This window comes from Erythrolamprus reginae, chromosome 10 (genome assembly GCF_031021105.1).
Source record: "Erythrolamprus reginae isolate rEryReg1 chromosome 10, rEryReg1.hap1, whole genome shotgun sequence".
Taxonomy (NCBI): domain Eukaryota; kingdom Metazoa; phylum Chordata; class Lepidosauria; order Squamata; family Dipsadidae; genus Erythrolamprus; species Erythrolamprus reginae.
The window spans coordinates 10,372,764-10,388,647 of NC_091959.1; the positions used below are offsets into that span (position 1 = coordinate 10,372,764).

The following is a 15,884-nucleotide window of genomic DNA, read 5'->3' on the forward strand; positions in this document are numbered from 1 at the left end:
TAATTTAAACCTGACCATATAACAAATTATTACTGTTTATCATTCTAGCACCAAGGAAAATAATTTTCAAGAATCAGAAATCAAATCAGATTTTCCTTAGCTCTCAAATAAGGCAAATAGCAGAAGGTTTATGCTTCTTTATGCTTATTTTATGCACAGATGCTTGTAGTTTTATAGGTTCACTGGTATTTTTGAGGGGGGGAATGAACAATAAACTTAATTAAATGTGCTTAATAAACAATTAGGACTACACAAATCTAACTGATTAGTATTTAGTATTACTGAGCTTTGTAACAAGATATGATGGGAGGGTCTGTATTTTTGGACCATGTTAAAATATCTTCCTAATAAAAGTACTAGAATTGTCATGCAAATCAACTTTTAAGTTTTATTAGGCACTCTTCCAGGAAAAATCTCTCATACAGCTCAAGACATCAAGAAATTCTCAATTTCTACATAAAGATACTGTATATTCATTCCAGGAGACTACTTTGGATGAGAGATTTCTTTTCCCCTTACACAAGTAAAACTATCAAATTGTCTTGCAGAAATGTAAGCTCGTTTTTAGTGTTAAATTCACATTTAAAAATCATCTCTTTTAGGCCAGCAGTTTAGAAATATGAAACTTTCTAGTTGGGAAATGGATTGATTATGTGCCACAATTTCTAGCTTTCTACTTTACTGGCACAGAGCCACAATAAATCCCCCCCTTTTTTGCATGTTGGGAAAACTTTAATTTAAAAAAAAAATAAATTTAGGAAAATTAAGAGTCCACGGGCCACTAGGTTTTTGTCTTCTGCCCTTAGTTTTCCATGTGTCTATATTTCTGTTATTTGCCATTCATTTTATTCACGTTGCATTTTTCCCCTCACAAGCGCATCTTTTAAGCAAAAAAATAAAAAATAAAACATTCTGAATGATGAGCCCAAACTCATCCTCTGGCCAAATTGTTATTTTTTCCAAAGTCATGGTAAAGTTTTCGTTTTCTTTTATCCTCTATCCAGAGAGTAAATAAGTAGCTTTTTTCCCCCTCAAAAACAAACAAAATCTATCTTGGAAATCCTTTTACCGTCAACAACAACAAACCGCGCCAATTCCTCCTCCTCGATGACGTCACTCGGAGCCCCACCCTGCATTCAATTATTATTAAAGCGCATCTCCCCCCTTTCGCCTCCCCCCACTTTTTTTTCAATCCTGCACCGCCCACTTGAGAGCGCTATCCAATCCCCAGTCTTTTTTCTCCTGCATTTCAAAGCCCTTTTCCTATTGGACCAAACCGACAGCCACTCGACCGGCCCAGACATTGCGTTCGCATTGATGGGCAGGGCGACCAGCCAATTACCTGCTGCCTTAACTCCAGCAGCTCTTTTGCTTGCAGCACATTTTATCTTTCTTTTTATCTTTCCTCCCATCCTGTCTGCAAAGACGGAAGGAGGTTCCTCGCCCCCCCCCCGTCTACTACACCTTCGATGAGGTGAGTATTAAGATTGCTTCTTTGCATCTGTTGATCTGTCAGTCAATGCACTGGATTCCTTTAGGTTAGCTTTCCTGATGATGGGAGCTGAGAACTCTGGGAAATGTAGTTCCAGTGCATCAGAAGGGCCATCAGATTAAGAAAGCCATGTGCGCGCGTGTGTTTGTGTTGCATGCGGCTTATTTATGTTTGTGTCCTTGTGGGAAGGCTTTGTGATGAACTGCACGATTGGCGGGTGTGTATTGAGGCTTTGCAGAACAGCACTTCCTTGATGTCTGATCCAGGATATCATAACTCCCCTAAAACAATTTTCTGCATTCACACATTCCAGTATATACTGAGGTTCATTCTTTTGTGGGAATGCAGCTGAAGTGCCCAAAGCTGCTCTATTGCGGCTTATATTCTTGATCCTTCTAACAAGCCTTATTCCTGGGGCAATATCTGGAACATACTTTCTTCCCAACCAAGCATACAGACATACATAGAGTCAGTAGTGGCAGCAGGGGTGGGTGGCAAACTTATTCAGAACCCATCACACATACAAACACACACATATGTGTGTAACATATTTTTGCTGAATTCGACAGAAAAAATGTGTGTGTGTGTGTGTTTTCTGTCAAATTCAGCAATTCAGCAAAATTATGTTACATACACACATACGTTCTGAATAAACTTCAGCTAGGTAACATCCTCAGTGTTAAAAAGTTGGGTTTCCTTTACTTTTGTATACATATTATTTATAATAATATTTATTTATACACATGTATTATTTTATATATATGGTTTGCCCTGTCAGTATTGCTGGGAGGGTTCTTGGTGGATCCTTCCGTGGGTTGTTATTGCTGTTGTTGTTGTTGTTGTTGTTATTATTATTATTATTATTAATTCAACTTCTATGTTGCCCAATCCCAAAGAACTCAGGGTACAACGATATAAAATACAAATACAGTAAAAAGAAGTCAAATGTACAGTCTAAAACTATAAAACCCCAATTAAATCCCATGGTTAAACTATCCAGACAACATGTATGCATACCATTCATATAATCTGGCCACGATAGATGTTAGTTCATGGCCCCCAGGCCTGCCGGCAAAGCCAGGTCTTCGTGGCCTTACGGAAGACCAGTAGGGTGGGAGCAGAACAGACATTGGGAGAAGTTGATTCCATAGAGCTGGGGCGGCAACAGAGAAGGTCCCTCCCCGTGGCCCCACCAACCTGCATTGCTTAGTCAACGGGACCTGGGGAAGGCCAACTCTGTGTGCTCTTATTGGTCTCTGGGAAGTATGCGGCAAGAGACGGTCCCGTAAGTAGGGGACAAGGCTGTTGTTTAAGGTTGCATTGTTTGTCTGAGTTGGTAGTTCTTCACTGGAGTATTTGTTTACTTCAGGAGTCCTCAAACTTGGCAACTTTAAGACTTGTGGACTTCAACTCCCAGAATTCTCCAGCTGGCGTAGCTGCTGCATAGCTGGCTGGAGAATTCTGGGAGTTGAAGTCCACAAGTCTTAAAGTTGCCAAGTTTGAGGACCCCTGGTTTACTTCTTACCCTGTTTTGTTTTAAATTATTCAGGAACCCGCTGTCTGCCTGACCCATGCCTGTCTCAGAAGATGGTTCTATTAAAGCTGCTCCCACCCGATCCACAAGATGAGGGCAGCCAACGGTGCAGGCTTGGTCCTGCTGCTTTCTCCTTGCTAGGCGCTAAGCTGGGCTCTTTGATCAAGGTCAGCTTTCCCAGTGGCTCTTGCCTTTGCACGGCCTGGCCCAGGCATGATTCGGCTGATGGCTACCTGGAGCTCGACCTCAGATGCAGGACTTGGGGATTAAGAGAAAGCCAGCTGCGAAGGAAGACCGTCAGCACGGACCAGCTGAGTGTAGTGGCCTGCACCAAGCTAAGACACGTAATGGTCCGAGTCGTTTTTAAAAACCAGGCCTCAAAAACAGCTCTTCCTGAAACGATGCTTCCGGAAATCGTGCGGGAGCTTTTGAGAAAGGCCTGCGTGGTGTGCGGACACGTGGTGACTTTCCCTCCGATTCTGGGCAACCCGGTGGAGTGCGTCGAAATATTGTCCATGGGGCTGCCTAACCCGGAAGAAGCGGGCTTGATCACGCCCCAAACCAATATCCACGTTAAAGAGACCATCACGTTGGACAGATACAGCCGCCTGATGGGGGACGGTTCGAAAATCCGAGTGGCTGGTTTGGATGAAGTCAGCCAGGCCTTGAGAGAAACGATTGAACTGCCCCTGCGTTTCCCGAACAGCTTCAAAACGCTAGGCCTCTCGGTCCCAAAGGGAGTTCTTTTGGTGGGGCCGCCAGGAGTTGGCAAAACGCTACTGGTCAAGGCGGTGGCTGGAGACGTCGGGGCCTGTCTGGTGAGCCTCGGTGGGCCCGTGGTCTACGGTTCGCGGCCTGGCGAAAGCGAGGAGAACTTACGGCGAATCTTCGAGCAAGCAAGGGAACTGTCCAGCGAAGGTCCCACCATCCTCTTCATTGATGAGATCGATTCGTTGTGTCCCAAGCGGGAAGCTTCTGGTCATATCCCTGAGCATCGCCTTGTGGCTCAATTGCTAACTCTTATGGATGGATTTAGCCAAGGACACGGACTGATCGTTGTAGGAGCAACTAACAGGCCCGATTCCCTGGACCCTGCATTGAGGAGGCCAGGCAGATTTGATCAAGAGGTAACTCACAGTTTTATTTGTTTGTTTGTTAGATTTTTGTTCTGGTAGACTCCTCCCAAAAATTCACAGGTACAAATTTCAGACACACACACGTTTGAAAATTCAAAACAATGTTCTTTATAATGAAAATTCACTTAAACCAAGCCCTCTTTTGGTATAGCAAAGAGCACTGGTCTCCAAACAAACTGGTAATTTGCACAAGTCCCTTGTCAGTTTTGTGATACTTAGCTTGCAGCTGTGAGGCAATTCACAGTCCTTCTTCTTTCACAAAGTGAAACACACTTTGCCCTGGTTTAGTTTCAAAGCGGGGAAAAATCAGCACACAAAAGGTCAAAGTCAGTAAAGCAGTCACGAAACACAATGATCAGATAATCCTCCACAATGGCCTCACTATTTATAGCAGCCTCACTAATTACCACAGCCCCATCCAACCACAGGTGGCCTCATTTTCTTTGATAATAATCTCTCAGTTGTTGTTGCCTATGCATCGCTCTCCGCATGCGTGGCTATATCATTAACTCTTGTTCTGAATCCAAGGAGGAGCTAGATAATTGATCTCCTTCTGAACTGTCTGCCCCACTCTCCTCCTCCCTGTCACTCATGTCTTCTTGGTCAGAGGAGCCTTCATCAGCAGATTCCACCGGGGCAAAACAGGCCTACAGCATGTGGATGTCTCCCCCACATCCACAGGCCTTGGGGCAGGAGCTGGGCCAGAGCTAACCACAACAGATTTTTATGCTGCCCTTCTCCTGAGACTAAGGGCAGTTTACAACAGGATAAATACAAAGTATATAAGAAGTTAGTACTTAGTACTAATAGCTAATATTTTAGAACTACAGTTTGCTTACAAAGTTTCCATTAATAGTGTGTGAGCAAACGCCATACATTTAGACTAATTTTTGAAGTCTTATTTGAAAAGAAACCATCACAAAAACAACATGTGTGATAGAAAAAAACTTGCTTTGTCTAATGAAATAAAATGAAGATGATTGAAGGTGAGAAAACAGAGCTATCTGTTTTAAAGACGTTTTAAAGACGGGCATTAAAGACGGCCAACAATTGGAGTGGAAATTTTTGCGGACATTTTCAAACTAAAGTAACTCCTAGAGTACTTACAAGTGGCTACTAAAACTTGGAATAATTGACAAGAAGTACCTTTTAAGCAAGTGTGCCAAAGGGATTTTTGAAAGCTTCACTAGTTTGCAAGTTATTGGAGCCATAAAATGGCTAAAAATTTGTCCCACCATATTTTTCCTCAACTTTGACCTCAGGTCACATAGCAACCATTAGTCTAAGATGCTTGAAACCTTTTCAGTATGTTTCGCCTTAAACATTGTGCTGATCCACCATGTTTCCCTCTTATATTACTAACATTTAAATATTAAGAACATCAAGTTTAAAATTACATTAAAAATCTAACTAAATTTCATTCTAAAACCCCTAATTCATTTAAAAACCAATCATCCATATTCCATTCACCTATAGGCTGTTAAAATTCAATGTCCCCCAAACCTGTCGGCAGAGGTTTTGCCTTCAAGTCCTTCGTGGAGATGGTTAGAAAAAGCTTATTAGGACCTTTGTGGATCTTTTGAGAGTTTAAGGTTGCTGACCCCTCCCCTGGGTTCAGGGAGCCTTTGTGAGTGTTAACGGTTAACAAAATGGGGCTACATGGGGCTACCTTTGAAAAATGTTCGGAAACTTCAGATCGTGCAGAATGCAGCTGCGAGAGCAATCATGGGCTTTCCCAAATATGCTCATGTTACACCAACACTCCGCAGTCTGCATTGGTTGCCGATCAGATTCCGATCACAATTCAAAGTGTTGGTTATGACCTATAAAGCCCTTCATGGCACCGGACCAGATTACCTCAGGAACCGCCTTCTGCTGCACGAATCCCAGCGATCAGTTAGGTCCCACAGAGTGGATCTTCTCCAGGTCCCATCAACTAAACAATGTCGCTTGGCGGGACCCAGAAGAAGAGCCTTCTCTGTGGCGGCCCCGGCCGTCTGGAACCAACTCCCCCCAGAGATTAGAACTGCCCCCACCCTCCTTGCCTTTCGTAAGCTACTTAAAACCCACCTCTGCTGTCAGGCATTGGGGAATTGAGATCCTCTTTCCCCCTAGGCCTTTACAATTCTATGCATGGTATGTATGTTTGGTTTTTTACATTAATAGATTTTTAATCGTTTTTAGTATTAAATTACTATTGTACACTGTTTTATTGTTGCTGTTAGCCGCCCCGAGTCTCCGGAGAGGGGCGGCATACAAATCCAATAAATAAATAAATAAATAAATAAAATGCTTGTGTTTTCCATCCTTGCTTTAGATTGTCATTGGGAGCCCAACCTTGAAGCAAAGGAAGGCTATTCTGCAGCTGATTACTGCTGGCATGCCGGTGTCCGGCAACGTTAATTTGCTAGAACTGGCAGAAATGACACCGGGTTTTGTTGGGGCCGACCTCACCTCGCTCTGCAGAGAAGCCGCCATGCACACCCTTTTCCGTAATCGCACAGTAAGAAGCTCGTTTGCATTTCTTCATGTACCGCAGGTTTGATGCTGAGAAGGCCAGTCCCAACTGTTTACACCAAGGACGTGTTCATACATTGCATAAAGACATTGTTTGGTTTTGGTTTAACGGGTGGGTCCTAGAGCGATGGTGTTCAGTCCGAAAGCTATCATGTGGAGTTAGAGACTTTTGGCCTGCCACAGTAGAATAGTATTAGAGGAACTGTTTCCGGTCACAATTCAAAGTGTTGGTTATGACCTATAAAGCCCTTCAGGGCACCGGACCAGATTATCTCAGGGACCGCCTTCTGCTGCACGAATGCCCGCAACCAGTTAGGTCCCACAGAGTGGGTCTTCTCCGGGTCCCGTCAACTAAACAATGTCGCTTGGCAGGACCCTGGAGAAGAGCCTTCTCTGTGGCGGCCCCAGCCCTCTGGAACCAACTACCCCCCAGAGATTAGAATCGCCCCCACCCTCCTTGCCTTTTGTAAGCTACTTAAAACCCACCACTGCCGCCAGGCATGGGGGAACTGAGATACTCTTTCCCCCTAGGCCTTTACAATTTTATGCATGGTATGTCTGTATGTATGTTTGGTTTTATAATAAGGGTTTTTAACTGTTTTAATATTGGATTGTTATATGCTGTTTTTATTACTGTTAGCCGCCCCGAGTCTACGGAGAGGGGCGGCATACAAATCCAATAAATAAATAAACTGGGAGGGGTCATGAAAGGAAAAGTTACTAGCCACAACAAATTCCTTTCTTAGAGTCCAAGGTCATCAACGGATGTAAAGAGGAGGTTGATGAAATCCCAACACTCGGACTGGTCCTCGTGATGAACTAGTGGGTGTGGGGATGTGGGATGAACTTTAACCTGGGTGGGGAACTGGAAGGAAGTTAGTATCAGGATGGCAACGGCGTGACCAACATGACTCTGATAATAAATCGAACCTTGGATGAAAGAATTGGATTGGAATCTGATTTATTTCTCAGAAGCTATTTGGGGCGCTGATAGATGGTTTGCAAACCATGTCCTATGGCTCTTTCATCCCTCTGCAGCTCAAAATATGCATCACAACTGCCAATGTGCGACACCCACTGACACGCAATTTGTTAAGCTTTTTGACCGCTGGTAGGCCAACTATGGATAAATCCAAGAAAAGTTTCAGAAGAAAACAGAATCTTTAATTCAACTATATGTACTAGTTTTTTGGCCGCTCAGGAAATAGTCGAAACATTTAAATATGTTAAAGGGTTAAATAAGGTCCAGGAGGGAAGTGTTTTTAATAGGAAAGTGAACACAAGAACAAGGGGACACAATCTGAAGTTAGTTGGGGGAAAGATTAAAAGCAACGTGAGAAAATATTATTTCACTGAAAGAGTAGTAGATCCTTGGAACAAACTTCCAGCAGACGTGGTAGATAAATCCACAGTAACTGAATTTAAACATGCCTGGGATAAGCATAGATCCATCCTAAGATAAAATACAGGAAATAGTATAAGGGCAGACTAGATGGACCATGAGGTCTTTTTCTGCCGTCAGACTTCTATGTTTCTATGTAATTGTGGGATTGCCCCAGATTATCAACAGATTAATTCTAGATTTATGAGATCGTTAGCAAGTTAGCAGCTTTATTCTGCTGCTCAAAAATGAATCTGTGTTTTCCTACTTCCGTGTGCATTTGTCTTCAGGATTCAATCTGCCCTGTTGAGATGTCGGACTTCCTCGAGGCCCTGAAAAAGATCCAGCCGTCGTCTTTCCGAAGTGGAATCGGATTAACAGACTTCAAGCCCGTCTCATGGGATCAGATCGGTGGCCTTGAAGACGTGAAATTAAAATTAAAACAGGTAAGAGTTTGTTGTGGTCCGCCAGTGGCCTGCGGAGCTGGAAGCTGAGTCAGAGAGTGAAAAGGGTGAGGAGGAACGTGGGCCAGTCCTGAGTCTGGGAAAAGCTCTGCGTCGGAGGCAGAAATGGCGCCAGGGCCATCCGGGAAGTCTGCGCTGACGCCAGAGCCTCCAGAGGCTGACATCAGCAAGGTAGATGAACAGGGATAGCCTGTTCCCAATGCACGCATGCGCAAAGCTGCCAGAAGGCAAGAACGGTTAAGGAAAAAAAGGTCTACTCGGGGATAAGGCTTGGAGATAAAAGTGGAGCAAAGAGACATGAACCTTTGCAGGAATCAACGTGGTTCATTCTGGTCGGTTCTACTCAACAGCTGTGCGTTGACTCTGTGCTCCGTTTGGCCTTGCAAAACTAATCGCCAATTAGGTCTTTGGCATCTTGTCCAGAGAGATAAAGGTAGGTGCTTATCAGCCTTATCTCGAAGGACAGCAGCAGACTTCTGTCAGACTAATTAAAACTGTTTGGGACTTATTAGGGCTGGGAATGAACATAATTCACAGCTCTTGAAATAAAAGAGGGGTTTTGGAACTACGTTGGTGATTTTGCAGCCTGAGAAATTCACGGGAGGTTCTGTTCTTTTTTCATGATTTGCAGAGCATCGAATGGCCCATAAAATTCCCAGAAGCCTTTGTCCGGATGGGGCTGGCTCGCCCAAAAGGCATCCTTCTCTATGGACCATCCGGTTGTGCCAAAACAATGCTCGTGAAAGCAGCCTCTTCCTCTTCTCATTGTTCCTTTCTGGCTGTGAACGGTGCTGATCTCTTCTCACCTTTGGTTGGAGAGTCAGAGAAGATTTTGTCTCAGGTGTGAGTTTTTTCTTGTTCCGGTGAGGCACTGAAACTACAGGTAGCTCTCGACTTACGGCCACAATTGGTCCACAAAAATCCTGTTGATAATTGAAACATTTGTTAAGTGACTTTCAACCCCTTTTACAATCTTTCTTGCCCCCAGTTGCTCAGTGCAGGGTGTCCAGCAAACCTGGGAAACAGGGAAATCAGGGAAATTGGCGGTTCGGGAAATATCAGGGAATTATCAGGGATTTCGTGAAAAAAACAGAATAAATCAGGGGAAAAAAACTGTGTTAAAATGTTTAAAAGTCAGGGAAAAGGCCTCTAGGCCACCGCACCACTTTGCTGATAGACTTAATAGGCTTAGCTATTTGATTATCTTCTGTTTGTTTTTGTCCTATTCTTTTTAATATGTTTGTGAGTGACATATGTTTGTGAGTGACATAGGGGAAGGTTTGGTAGGGAAGGTTTGCCTATTTGCCGATGACTCTAAAGTGTGCAATAGGGTTGATATTCCTGGAGGCGTCTGTAATATGGTAAATGATTTAGCTTTATTAGATAAATGGTCAAAGCAATGGAAACTGCAGTTTAATGTTTCCAAATGTAAAATAATGCACTTGGGGAAAAGGAATCCTCAATCTGAGTATTGCATTGGCAGTTCTGTGTTAGCAAAAACTTCAGAAGAGAAAGATTTAGGGGTCGTGATTTCTGACAGTCTCAAAATGGGTGAGCAGTGAGGTCGGGCAGTAGGAAAAGCAAGTAGGATGCTTGGCTGCATAGCTAGAGGTATAACAAGCAGGAAGAGGGAGATTGTGATCCCCTTATATAGAGTGCTGGTGAGACCACATTTGGAATACTGTGTTCAGTTCTGGAGACCTCACCTACAAAAAGATATTGACAAAATTGAACGGGTCCAAAGACGGGCTACAAGAATGGTGGAAGGTCTTAAGCATAAAATGTATCAGGAAAGATTTAATGAACTCAATCTGTATAGTCTGGAGGACAGAAGGAAAAGGGGGGACATGATCGAAACATTTAAATATGTTAAAGGGTTAAATAAGGTTCAGGAGGGAAGTGTTTTTAATAGGAAAGTGAACACAAGAACAAGGGGACACAATCTGAAGTTAGTTGGGGGAAAGATCAAAAGCAACGTGAGAAAATATTATTTTACTGAAAGAGTAGTAGATCCTTGGAACAAACTTCCAGCAGACGTGGTTGATAAATCCACAGTAACTGAATTTAAACATGCCTGGGATAAACATATATCCATCCTAAGATAAAACACAGGAAATAGTATAAGGGCAGACTAGATGGACCATGAGGTCTTTTTCTGCCGTCAGTCTTCTATGTTTCTATGTTTCCCCCCCTCCAAGGTATTTCGTCAAGCAAGAGCAAATACTCCAGCTATAGTTTTCCTGGATGAAATTGACGCGATCCTGGGATCCCGATCAGGAACTAAAACCGGGTGTGGTGTCCAGGAGAGAGTTCTTTCCGTCCTTCTCAATGAGTTGGATGGCATTGGAGTCAAGCTAACGGAGCGAAGAGGAAATAAAGCAGAGATGGAAAATGAGAGTCAAGAACCAGCTGAAAGTGATAAAGAGGTATACAGATAGACATAATTTAATTTTTTTTTAAATAATCTTGATTGATTGATTGGATTTGTATGCCGCCCCTCTCCGCAGACTCGGGGCGGCTAACAACAATGATAAAAACAGCATGTAGAAATCCAATTAATAAAACAGCTAAAAAGCCTTATAATAAAACCAAACATACACACAAACATACCATGCATAACTTGTAATGGCCTAGGGGAAGGAATATCTTAACTCCCCCATGCTTGGCGGCATAAATGAGTCTTGAGTAATTTACGAAAGACAGGGAGGGGGGGGCAGTTCTAATCTCCGGGGGGAGTTCGTTCCAGAGGGCCAGGGCCGCCACAGAGAAGGCTCTTCCCCTGGGGCCCGCCAAACGACATTGTTTAGTCAACGGGACCCGGAGAAGGCCAACTCTGTGGGACCTTATCGGTCGCTGGGATTCGTGCGGTAGCAGGCGGTTCCGGAGGTAATTTGGTCCCATGCCATGTAGGGCTTTAAAGGTCATGACCAACACTTTGAATTGTGACCGGGAACTGATTGGCAGCCAATGCAAGCCACGGAGTGTTGAAGAAACGTGAGCGAATCTTGGAAGCCCTACGACAGCTCTCGCGGCTGCATTCTGCACAATCTGAAGTTTCCGAACACTTTTCAAAGGTAGCCCCATGTAGAGAGCGTTGCAGTAATCGAACCTCGAGGTGATGAGGGCATGAGCGACTGTGAGCAGTGACTCCCTGTCCAAATAGGGCCGCAATATATACATTAAAAAATGATATGAAATACCGGTACATAGTATAACAATGATGTAAATTATGTAAAGGATAAAGAATAAAGAAAATAAAGTGAGAAGTTAAAAGAAAAGAGAAGATTAGATGGAAGGGGAGAGAGATGTTATGTCAAGATGACATTTGGATCACAAACGACCTATCATTTCAGTTATATGGTAGTTGTAAGTTGCCCCTCGGTTTTAGTCGTTTATAATAGCATTTTTAATTAGGTTTAGTGTGTATGTATTATCTTTAAATGTTATTTATATTTTGTCTAAATAAACAGTATTTTGGAGTTTGGTTTATAGAATTTGATGGACGTCTTCAGCCTGTCTCGATCGATGACCTATGTATTCCAAGATATGAATTGTTTTTGTTTCATGTCTTATGTTGGCAGTGGGTGAAGTTGTGGTTTAGTTTTCTTCATTTTTAGTGATATTTAAACATTTAATTTAATTTTAATTTAATTTATTAGACTTTTAAGCCACCTAACTCCTTACGGACACTGGGCAGCTAATAATAATAATAAGTGATTCCAAGTTCACTGGATTTTGTGCTTAAAAGGATTCTGAATTCCTCTCTTGCAGGTAGTCCTCAACTTACAATAGTTCATAGCGACTGAAGTTACAACAGGACTAAAAATAGTGACTCCGAACCATTTCTCACACTTGCTGCATTCCCATGATCACATGATCAAAGTTCAGATGCTTGGCAACTGGCGTGTACTTATGACAGTTGCAGTGTTCTGGGGTCATGTGATCCCCCTTTTACGATCATCTGACGAGTAAAGTCAAGGAGGAAGTTAGATTCACTTAACAGCCGTTTTACTAACTTAACAGCTGCCGTGATTCACTTAACAACTTTGGCAAGAATGGTTGTAAAATGAGCCAAAATTCGCTTGACAAATGTCTCACTTAGCAACAGAAATTTTGGGCTCAATTGTGCTTGTAAGCCGAGGACTTTCTGTATAAGATCACATAATTATATCTTCTTGAATGAGACAGGATAAATTCTTTTTTTGCCTCTTGTTTCCTTAGCTGCAATAAAGCATAAAACCATGTTGGTGGGCTATCAAAAGCCAAGGAAAGGCCGGATGGTTTAAAAAAAATAGATTTTCAGAACCAAAAGCCTTCCCTATTTTAAAACACCTAACAGTTCCTCATTTCTATCAACTTACTAGTTAGAACTTCAGGAAGTTTTTAACAAAGATGTCATGGTCGTTGCTGCAACAAATAGACCAGACCAATTGGATTATGCTTTGTTACGTCCGGGACGCTTAGATAAGATCATCTATGTTCCACCGCCAGATGAGAAGGTATGGTGTAAAATTGTAGATGAATTTGAAATTAAAGTTCATTATTTCTAAAATTTCTGCTTTGGGTGAGAAATGACATATTGGAGTAGCGTTGCTCATTTCAGACATACAGTATTGTTTACTTAACTACTTATTGAAGTCAATAGCAAAAGCACATAGACTTATATACCACTTTCCAGCCCTCTCTAAGCAGTTTACCAAGTCAACCTATTGCCCCCAAAAATCCGGATCCTCTTTTTACCCACCTCGGAAGGAGGGAAGGCTGAGTCAACCTTGAGCCTGGTCATATTCGAACTGCCAAATTTCAGGCAGTCAGCAGAAGTAGCCTGCAGTACTGCACTCTAACCACTGCGCTACCATGGCTCAATACGTGCTAGATTGACATAAACACTATGTGATAAACACTAGTTTATAGAATATAAAGCGACATAACACACTAAGCCACAACAAAACAAAGGCATTGGGCATACTGAAATGTGTGACCCTTTCATCCTTTCAAAGACCATCATTAAGAAAAACATACTGAAAGCAATGTAATCTATGTCTAAGCCATGCTTCCATGTGTTTGACCAACAGGAAATAGTATAAGGGCAGACTAGATGGACCATGAGGTCTTTTTCTGCTGTCAATCTTCTATGTTTCTATGTAACTCATGGGGGGGGGGCTTTACTTTTAAGAATGTGTAGATCACAGCCTATAAAGTTAGTCGCATAATTCTCTTCCTCTTTTGTGGTGTTTTGAAAATAGGGAAGGCTTTCGGTTCTGAAAATTTGCACAGAAAGAATTCCAATAGATTCTGAGATCTCCCTAGCAGATATTGCAAGTCAAACTAATATGTTCTCTGGAGCTGACCTTGAGAATCTCTGTAAGGAAGTAAGTCATTTTTAATTTATAATGCCTCAGTGACAGGATTTAAAGAAATTGGGGAACAGACTTGTAAACTGTCATTTTTATGTTTGCATGTATGTGTGTTTGCGGATGTATCAGTAGTTTTCAACTTAACACTAGTTTGTTTAGTAACCGATTAAAGTTACAACAGCATTGAAAAGGGTGACTTATGATGGTTTTACAATTGTCATAGAATCCCTGAGGTCATGTGACCAACATTTGAACACATGGTAACTGGCTCATATGTATGACTGTTATGGTGTCCTGAGGTCACCTTTTGCAACCTTCTGAGAAGCAAAATCAACAGGAAAACCGAATTCACTTAACATCCCAGTGACCGGTTAGGTCCCACAGAGTTTGGCCTTCTCCGGGTCCTGTCAACTAAACAATGTCGTCTGGCGGAACCCAGGGGAAGAGCCTTCTCTGTGGTGGCCCCGACCCTCTGGAACCAGCTCCCCCCGGAGATTAGAACTGCCCCCATCCTCCCTGCCTTTCGTAAACTTCTTAAAACCCAGCTCTGCTGCTAGGCATGGGGGAACTGAGACATCTCCCCCGGGCCTATACAGTTTATGCATGGTATGTTTGTGTGTATGTTTTCTTTTTAGTAAGGGGTTTTTAGTGACTTTTAATTATTAGATTTGTTGTACTATTACTGTTGTGAGCCGCCCCGAGTCTACGGAGAGGGGTGGCATACAAATCTAAATAATGATGATGATGATGATGATGATGATGATGATGATGATGTGTGGTACTAACATCGGTGATTCATTTAACAACGGGGGCAAGAAAGGTCATAAAATGGAGCAAAAATCACTTAAATCTCACTTAACAACCAAAATTTTGGGCTCAATTGTAGCTGTAAGTCAAGTCTTACATATATACATACATACATACATACATACATACATACATACATACATACATACATTCATACATATCAAGAATTGTCCTAAAAATGTGAGATCCAGGCAATAAAGAGGCAATAAACATCACAATATCTGGAAGGTTCAAAATTTATTTTAAATTTAAAATGTTTAAATTTTAGTAGTTTTAAATAAATTTTAAACATTCAAGAGAAGGTATATATAAATGAAGAGGCAATCGTCATCACAATCACTGGAACGTTTAAAATTTATTTTAAACTATTAAAATTTGCATTTGGTAGTTTTATATTACATTTACATTTATACAGTATATGAGGATGATGTACAGTATATATAAGTGCACTTTTATATACATAAGTGCACTTTTGTGCCTACCGTCCCTGTCCTACTGTCTTATCCTTTCTGTTACTATGTTCTACTTATGTTATGTTATGTTAATATGAACTATAATACTATACTTGTTTGACAAATACATAAATCATTTATAATGAGTGTCTTTCCTATTTTTATTTTTATTCTTTTACTTTTAGGCTGCTTTGCTAGCATTGCAAGAAAACAAAGTGGAAGCCACAGCTGTGAAATATAAACATTTTGAAAAATCCTTGGAGACTGTAAAGCCATCACTAACTCACAAAGAGTTGCAATTTTATGAAACATTGTTTAGAATTCAATAATAATATAATCTGCAAAGCGGCTACAATACCAACATATACAAATATTTTCCCCTTCAACAATACATTGAAAGATCTGTAAAAAGTGCATGGAATAATGAAAGGAAAGTAGCTTAAATGGCTGAATGCATTTATTTACATATTTTAACAGCAGAAAACAATTCCAGAATTGTTTAATGTATGTACCACTGCAGCGCAAACAAAATAAACCTTATTCTTGTTTAGTGTGATGAATAAGTCCCGTCATATTCAAGAAATTACTTTAGTATTTTTGTAACTTCATATGACTCAGTTCTGTTATTCAATAAAAGAAGTTAATCAATGAAAAATCTTGTCGTATCTTTTGAGAAATTCTTGGCTCCTTCATCGATTTTGCTATTCAGGTGTAATTGATTAGCCAGGTGAAATGCCTTGTTTA

The 15,884-nt window shown here is 41.6% G+C and overlaps 1 protein-coding gene across 3 annotated transcripts; it reads left to right on the forward strand.

Annotated features, from left to right (window-relative positions):
• The first annotated feature begins 1,174 nt into the window (after positions 1–1,174).
• Positions 1,175–15,795, forward strand: AFG2B (AFG2 AAA ATPase homolog B). Of its 3 annotated transcripts, none has more exons than XM_070763612.1 (9): positions 1,175–1,474; positions 3,042–4,153; positions 6,480–6,665; positions 8,351–8,506; positions 9,156–9,365; positions 10,723–10,950; positions 12,889–13,023; positions 13,771–13,896; positions 15,326–15,795. In XM_070763612.1, exons 2-9 carry the CDS (start codon positions 3,080–3,082, stop codon positions 15,467–15,469), a joined length of 2,259 nt encoding a protein of 752 aa, XP_070619713.1. In that variant the 5' UTR covers positions 1,175–1,474; positions 3,042–3,079; the 3' UTR covers positions 15,470–15,795. The 3 variants fall into 3 exon arrangements, with proteins under 3 accessions (XP_070619713.1, XP_070619715.1, XP_070619714.1); XM_070763613.1 differs by lacking the exon at positions 1,175–1,474 and adding an exon at positions 1,564–1,709; XM_070763614.1 differs by lacking the exons at positions 12,889–13,023; positions 13,771–13,896 and having other exon boundaries at positions 1,390–1,474.
• The last annotated feature ends 89 nt before the right edge of the window (positions 15,796–15,884 follow it).

Coding starts and splice junctions, on each gene's coding strand:
- AFG2B (XM_070763612.1), top strand. CDS start 3,080: ATGGTTCTATTAAAGCTGCTCCCACCCGATCCACAAGATGAGGGCAGC. Junction 6,666..8,350: donor CCCTTTTCCGTAATCGCACA/GTAAGAAGCTCG, acceptor ATTTGTCTTCAG/GATTCAATCTGCCCTGTTGA. Junction 10,951..12,888: donor CAGCTGAAAGTGATAAAGAG/GTATACAGATAG, acceptor TCAACTTACTAG/TTAGAACTTCAGGAAGTTTT.